This window comes from Mchenga conophoros, unplaced genomic scaffold (genome assembly GCF_057382185.1).
Source record: "Mchenga conophoros isolate Kocher_MC1m ecotype Shallow Benthic unplaced genomic scaffold, M_conophoros_male_GT1.1 unmapped_scaffold_5, whole genome shotgun sequence".
NCBI lineage: Eukaryota > Metazoa > Chordata > Actinopteri > Cichliformes > Cichlidae > Mchenga > Mchenga conophoros.
In genome coordinates, this window is record NW_028182332.1 from 426,806 (window position 1) to 435,150 (window position 8,345).

The 8,345-nt window shown below is 40.5% G+C and overlaps 1 protein-coding gene across 1 annotated transcript in view; it reads left to right on the plus strand.

The window, feature by feature from the left end:
• Nucleotides 1-6,856, plus strand: part of LOC146546194 (MAM domain-containing glycosylphosphatidylinositol anchor protein 2-like) — a 154,683-nt gene extending 147,827 nt beyond the window's left edge. Inside the window, exon 17 of the mRNA XM_085266635.1 lies at nucleotides 557-6,856. Coding sequence (XP_085122761.1) covers nucleotides 557-645 — 89 coding nt within the window. The 3' untranslated portion in view covers nucleotides 646-6,856. The remainder of the gene's footprint in view (nucleotides 1-556) is intronic.
• The last annotated feature ends 1,489 nt before the right edge of the window (nucleotides 6,857-8,345 follow it).

The following is an 8,345-nucleotide window of genomic DNA, read 5'->3' on the forward strand; positions in this document are numbered from 1 at the left end:
CTCATATTGCACTGCTGGAAATAGTTTATTTTGATGCATATGCTGCTTTTTTGCAAATTTGCAGTATAATATTTATTTTCGTTTTTCCTGCAGTGTATAAAAATTGGTGTATTTCAAAAATAAAACTATGAAGACACTCAAAATAAATTTCCTGTGGTGGGAAACTATTTTGTGCTATTTTTTGTATTTACAGTTTTGAGGGATAAGCCTCTTAAATTTCTCTAACTAGAAATATATGTTAAAAAAGCAAAAACGATTTAAAAGTTTTTGGAGTTTATTGCACTTTTTTGCAATTTATGTAATTTCTATGCACTTAATACATACATATTATTAAAATTTAGGCTGTAATGGTTGTATTGATGTATAGCAACTTGAAATGCTCCCAAAAATGGCTCCACAGCATGTAAAATATACTATAAGCTCTGGAGGACTTGGTTCTATGGTAGGTCTTTAAGGGTTAAATGCAGCTTAAACTTGATTTAAATGTTTTATTTAAACATGGCAGTCTTTACCCTGTGAGTCATTCATACTCGCTCTCTTTCTTTTTTCCACACAGATCTAAGGTCGCTCGCCCCACCCTCATCGCCACATATATGGCAGCACTGCATCACTCTGATTCTGGCTCTGATTGGCCAGCAGAGGTGACCCCTCCTCTCTGTCGGACATTGCGACCTTTGACTCTTTGCCCACCTATTCCTGCTCCATCATTCCCAACATTTAACCCCACTCCATCCCTCTGCTACCAAAGATACAGTCAGAGACGAGATAGCTAAAGCAGGAGGCCATACGATGGTTTGGTGACATGAGAGTTGAGTTTGAAGGTGCCAGATTTATTTTATTGGGCTCGTCTTCTCTCTCGAGTCACAGCGATCTGTTTCTGACAGAGCAGCTTCAGTCCAAGACGTGTTTGCAGTAGCTGAGCTTAGAGACTGGAAGCAGGGGGAAACTGCTGCGCAACAAGCTCTGACGTTGAAGAACCTTCAAGCCACAGCAGTATTGTCTGATTAGTGACCATATTTCTCGACGTGTTCCAGGAAAAGCATTCATTTAGTAAATAAGACAGCTTTATTTAGAATTAAATTAATAAGATCGGCTGTTTATCTCTTTGATGGCTGCTGGACTTTGTTTGGTTTGACATCGATGAGATAAACAGATTTTTCTTACGTGTCTTCCGTGCACACGCAGTAGGGAGGTGACAGTTACCTGTTTGGCATTTTAACCCCCAAAGACATTCCTCAGGTGTAGCTTTGTTCAAGTTACAGCTTTATTTCAAAGCAGCATTTTCTTTGAATATGTTTTTTTGATGCAGTACCACCTGTGGCTGCTGATGAGCAAAAGGACTTAGCTTAAACGTCTTTTATCAGATCATTTCAAAGCAGAACCAGAAGTTTAAGTATGAATTTTCTTCTTCTCTCCTTATTGGTAAAATGGTAAATGGTCTGTATTTATATAGCGCTTTACTCGTCCCTAAGGACTAGAAAACACTTTACACATCCAGTCATCTACCCATTGGTGATGGCAGCTACATTGTAGCCACAGCCACCCTGGGGCGCACTGACAGAGGCGAGGCTGCCGGACACTGGCGCCACCGGGCCCTCTGACCACCACCAGTAGGTAACGGGTGAAGTGTCTTGCCCAAGGACACAACGACCGAGACTGTCGGAGCCGGGGCTCGAACCGGCAACCTTCCGATTACAAGGCGAACGCCCAACTCTTGAGCCACGATTGCCGCTCCTTATTTTTGGCACTTGTGTAAACTGTGCCATGGGGACCTGTGCTGGTATCATTAATGGGTATCACTCTGCATGAATAAAGGAGCATGTCATGTTTATAGGCAGATCACACTTTGAATTATGTTCCCATCCTGCCAGAAGGCCCTGGTTATTAGTGCAAATCCAGCATTACAAACACAAGTCGTTTTCCAGCATAGATTTCAGACACGTGAAGCCAGAAGGTCTGAGAGGCACTGCTGGGAAATGTTGGCATTTAGCAGCAAGCATGTGTGCAGAAGAAGAAAGAGGAACCAAAAAGAAAGAAAACAAACTATTTGTGTGGCGTCGTCACAGCAAATCCACATCAATCAGCCGATCCTGATATTTGATTTGGCACTTCCTGACCCTTCCCCGTCCTTCCTCCTGGTCTTGAGTCAGGGATCTTTCACATGTCTGATGTTAACCATCTCATTATGGAGCAACCAACAAATGATGCACGCTCTAAAAGTCTTTAGGTAGTCCAGGATCAGAATCACTCGTTGGTTAGACATCCTAATGTGGATTAGGGTGAAGAATCCGTGGATGCCTGTTTTTAAAGAGTTTGCTGTCTTAAAGATACGTCATCAAATTCCTGTGTAAAAGTTTCCAAAATGATAAAGCTGTCAGCAGTAAAGTTTATGTTTTGTGTTAAAAAGATCAAAGTTCAGTTAGGCCCGGCTTGCAAACATCAGTGGACCATCTGGGTGAGTCGTTAGGAGCACATTATTGATGGTGGCAATCGGAGAAAAGGACAAACATCTGGAATAAATGGTGGGGTAGCTAAAGAGAAATAAGAAACAAAGCACACATCTGGACACACTGCAGGACACCCACTGAACTGCTGCCCACAGTTATTCATTCATTACAAAATGAGCCTTTAAAGTAGAAATAACTGATGTACAGTCAACCACTCCATGTGTGACAGAACAGTTGCAGTCTTTACTGCACGGGCTGCTGTTCTGCTTTTACTCGAGCCCTGAGAGCTAAACACAGGTAACCTACAGCTTAGTACTGCCCCTGACGACATCCTGCCCCGAAGGTTTCACGTGGTCATGCAGAGTTTCCCATCACAGTCAGGTTGTCCCATCAGCAGATGCAGCTTATGTCTCTGTTTCCAGACTGACATCCAGTTTTCTACAGCGAAGCTCTTTAAACTTTCAGGCAAAGTCAGTGTTAGGAGAGAGGACATGCACAGCTTGAATGTCAGCCTTCCCCCTGTCCCACCTTTCCCTCTCATCATCCACGTCCCCATAAATCCATTCTCCCCCTTAGCACATCAGCAGTACTGTACTGTGAGATGGACCGACAGTCATCTCTCGCTTATCTTTTTATGCTTTCGGTGGGCGGGTGGACCAAGCAAATGGCATTTAAAAATAAAAAACGTACTTTCAGAGCCTACTTTGACATTTGTCTGTCTGTGGCGGACCAAGGAGGAGAGGTCAGCATCTGCCATCAAGTGCCTTCAGATTCACAGAGGGAACGTTCGCTGAGCCACGGCCCGCCAGCCTTCGTCACAGAAACGAAGAGTCAAACATCTTTCTGTCTTACTGACTGGAGTGAACATAAAACGTCCTCCGGTTTGATTATGCAGAGAAACACTTTATTTCTTTTTCTTTTCGTGCAGATGTTGGATTTTGTCAAAACCTGAGCCATGCTGAATGGCATTTTAAAAAGGCACCACTAAAGAAGCCATGGACAAGGAAACTGACTGTGGATACAGGACACCTGATTTATTTAACCACATAAATAAAAGACCAACACGTGACCATCACCTGACGATATGATGACACCTGTTTTGGACAGTTCTCATCCCTGTTTCAGTGGGATTCAAGCGTTGGCGTTTCAGAACCATTTTAGTATTCCAAAATAAGAGTTTCTGGTAGGAGCCGAAGACTTTAATGCTACCTGAGACCAACAGTTACCTTAAACTACAAAATTAGATAAAGATTTCCAACAAATAAAACAAGAACAGTATGTCAAATCAAATCCTCTGTTGTTCCTACGATAGTTTAAAAATGGTGTTGGGGAGGGGAGGCTGTTTTTATTTTGTTGTTTTTAACATGTGTGGGGGTTTTAACTGAATTTTTCTTTGGGTTTTGAGATTTCTATTAAATCTATAAAAAAGTATTAAAGAAGATTTTAAACTGTAAAGCATTTTTGTATCCTAAAGAAACTGACATCGTGGGTGAACAGGTCGAAGCATCTATTAGAAAAGCACAAGAGATTCATAATTATTAACCCTCTCAGGCTCAAATTAAGTTTTTTGTTGCTAATGCACAACCAAGTCCTGCAGTGGTAAAGAAACTCATAAAATATGTATGTGGGGTAATCAGGTTGTTGGTTTTTAACTGTTGCAAATCGGCAACGCCTGCCTGGAGAGGGTTAAACACACGTGCACACCTATGATTCCTGATTCATCGTCTCTGCTCATATGTGTACGTATGGAAGCCCATTTCTGCCAAGAAAAATGGCTCCACAGTTAGCATGATGAACACTGAAATAAGCCATCATTTACCGTTTGTTTATTTTTGTCTTTATTTTGACTTATTTTGATTTTGTTACCATCCCCTCGTTCTGCTACAGAAAAGAAAAATACTGGATTACAAATGAGCATGATTAAAAATAAATAAATGGATAACAAAGACAGCTGGGATGGGCTGCTGCGCCCCGCGGGGAGGGTAAATCATGGACTGCCTCTCTCCATGGGTGTCATCTCTCTATTGTAGGCGGCAGTTTGGGTTTAATGGATCATAATTCATCTCATTAGGTCCTGACTGAATTTCTGTGGGTCTGTAGGTACAACTTTTATTTTTTCCCCTTTCTTACGTATTTGTAAAATCTGGCTTAATTTAACCATTTGGAGTTTAAATTATACATTTTGGTTTTTACATAATGATTAAAATGTCTTTTTTTTGTTTTAAGAACTTTCTTTCACAACTTTGACTCTTTTGTGCACGAATGGGCTTTCCCCGGATTCCCTGGTGACTTTTTCCTTCTGTGTTTTTCTGCTGCAGCTGATGATCAGATTATTATTTCAGCTCCTCTGGGTATTAGTTTTCCTCTGCTACATTATTATCACATTAGCTGGAAATGGGTGGTTGCCTCTGAAGAACACCAGTAGGTTTCTGTATTTTGTTTTCACATATATTGAACAGTTTTCATGACTCTACAACCTTTTTACAGAAAGAAGCCTCATTTAATCAAAAATAGATCATTTATACAAATATATATTATTATGTTACACTTCACCATACGCTCAACAAATGAAAGGAAACATTTACACTTGTCATAAAAATAAATGAATAAAAAACTGTAGTTTCTGAGTTTTGACGTACATGTCAGATCTTTTCAGTCACTGTCACAGTTTTAGAGCAATACTTCAGTAAACATGGACACGTGACTTAGTCTGCACAGGAATCACATTCATTGAAAAGTAATATTAATAATAGATTGCATTTATATAGCGCTTTTCGGGGCCCTCAAAGCGCTTTACAATTCCACTATTCACTCTCACATTCACACACTGGTGGAGGCAGCTACAGGTGTAGCCACAGCTGCCCTGGGGCAGACTGACAGAAGCGAGGCTGCCATATTGCACCATCGGCCCCTCTGTCTCGCCCAAGGACACAACAACCGAGACTGTCCGAGCCGGGGCTCGAACCGACAACCTTCCGGTTACAAGAGGAACTGCCAACTCTTTGAGGCACGATCACCCTATAAAGAACAGTAAAGAACCAGTCAGCAGCCAATGAAGGGAAAACTATCCCAACACCACATTTACTACATTTATGTTCTTGAAGTTTATGATTTTTTTTGCACATTATGTGAAGCCTCTATATTTTCCTTGGATGACATTTTCTCTTTATGTTACGTTTGGATATTATCACATTCTCCTGAACTGTAGATCAGCCACCCTGTTTTCCTTGTTTGACCAGATTTTTATGTTGGCAGCCACAGAAGTGCACCAAAGCGTTCATCTGGCCATGCCCTGATTGATTTGTTTGCTGTTTGCACTGTTAGCTCATGTTTCAGGATGAAAAGGCCACTCTTGAAATGAAGACTTAATTTAAAGATATAACAAAAGAACAGCTGTATAAGAGAGAAACAATGGAGTCACTTATTCACAGCTCACACAGCTCTGTATGTGACTCACATACATGATAAAGGACTCGACTTTGCAGTTTTTCTCCCCTTCGTGCCTTCAGACTTGTTGTTGGTCCAAGTTCAGGTCCAGATGTGCAAATGACAAAAGGCTCGATCCACAGTAACCCACATTCCTGCATTCAGTTCCATTTATCTCTCTTTATTTATTCAGCAGACGTGTGGGTGAACATACTATTTCTGATCCATTTCCACTCTTTAGTTCAATTCTATTCAATTTTATTTATACAGCGCCAAATCACAACAGCAGTCGCCTCAAGGCGCTTTATATTGTAAGGTAGATCGTACAATAATAGATACAGAGAAAAACCCAACAATCATATGAGCCCCTATGAGCAAGCACTTTGGCGACAGTGGGAAGGAAAAACTCCCTTTTAACAGGAAGAAACCTCCAGCACAACCAGGCTCAGGGAGGGGCGGGGCCATCTTCTGCGACCGGTTGGGGTGAGAGAAGGAAGACAGGATAAAGACATGCTGTGGAAGAGAGACAGAGGTTAATAACAGTTACCCTGCAAACTGTTTGTTCTTGTATGCAGACGATGCTGTAGCTTTGTTTCTCTCTACTTTGGTGCAGTCTGCACTAACAAGTTGAAGTATTATGAAACCCTGGCCTGGGTGTCAGTATAGCTCCCTGGGCCCAGGTCTGACTCCACCCTGAGTCACTCACAGTGGGTCAGCCCTCTCTCCCTCCCTGCCACTCTCTACTGCTCAATCATAAAATATTTGGGCTATTATAAAGTAAATCAATAACTTTTGCATTTGAACTACCCATGGTGTCATAATAATTAATATCACATGAAACATTTTAAAAGACCTTATGGTAGAATGGTCAGGGTAATATTGATGAATATGATAGTTGAAGCAATAGAAAGTATTATTGTTGGTTATTTTTCTGAGGAATAACATAAAATAAGACTAAAAAACAGCAAAAATAAACATAAAAACACTGGAACTTAAACGCTAAACTAAAACCTTTTTATTACTTTAAAGATTTTATTTCTGCAGGAATTGGTCACATGTTCTAAACTCAGGCAGCAGGTAGGCAGGTAAACTCAGGCTCTGATACGTACGACACTGGTTCTTTTTCCAGCCCAGACCTTACATTTCGAATAATCTCTGCTGGACAAAGCGTCTCCTGTCGACTTTGCAGGGGAAAAGCACGTCCTCGTTAACTTCCTCAGAGGTGCTTTTGCTGGTGTTGTATATGTTTGGATTTTTGGAAGAGGAGTGGGCAATAAAGTTTTAAAAGCTACCATCAAGTCTCTGTGGACATGCGAAGAAAATATTTTTATAACTGTCATTATTTTCTGCAGTACATTCTCACCTAAGTGATGCTACACTGCATACTGGTTATTATTGTTATTATTATTATTATTATTATTATTATTATTATTATTATTATTATTATTATACAAATAAATACACTCCAAATGTAACAGTGTTGTGTTGTGTGTGTATTCATTACTCCCATCACATTCACCCAAAGTTCAAGCGTTTGAGCAGCTGCAGAGCATGAACACAACACACAATCCTCACATTAAACTCAGACTAAGGCCAGTCTGAGTGCACAGCTACCCTTTTAAGCCTAATTACTGACTCAACGATCTTCTTTGAAGCTCAGCATCTGTTTAGATATGGTCTACATAAGGTATAGTATCTATTTTTATCTAAATACAACAACATGACGGCCAGTAGGAACTGTTTGTTTTGTTTGCTTTAGCCATTGTTCACACATTGAATAAAATGTACACATTGTTCACTGCACACTGTTTTAGCAATCAAACCACACTCTAGTTTCCTCTATTGTCAAAAACGGGATGAAACTGTGCAACGTTCACGTCTTCAGCGAATCGTTTGATCAGGGAGTCTTTCAAGCCTTTTTTCCCGTCTGAAGCCACCAGAGTAAAACTGAACGTGACGACAGACACCTTAAAAAAAACATAATAGCTATAAATGAGAGTCGATGCCTGTGTGGTTTCTGCTGACTGCTGGCTCTGTTCGATTTCAGTCTGCAAAATGGAAAAAATGAAGGTAATTTCCATCATTTGAATAGAAAGATTGACAGGATAAAATGAAGCTGAGTAATGAGAGTTTGCAGCAGGCAAGAGGGAGCTGAACGAGAAGCTTTCACCTCGTGGGTGGAAATGACAGATTTCAGTCAGACCTGAAATGTTTTTACTGAAACGAGTGACGTCCCCGCAGGATAAAACACAGCACTCAATTCAACATATAATTGTTTTAGACACATTTTCCAAAATTAATCCTGATGTAAATTTGTTGATGTATGGATATCTGATCAAGAAATTGTTTTGGGGAGATAAAGTCTTGTCACGGTTCTGGGTCAGTTTGACATTCTGAGTTATGTTTTGGTTTATTTTTGAATGATGAATCTGCGTTTCAAGTTACTTTGGTGTGTTTGGTTGTTTTCTTATT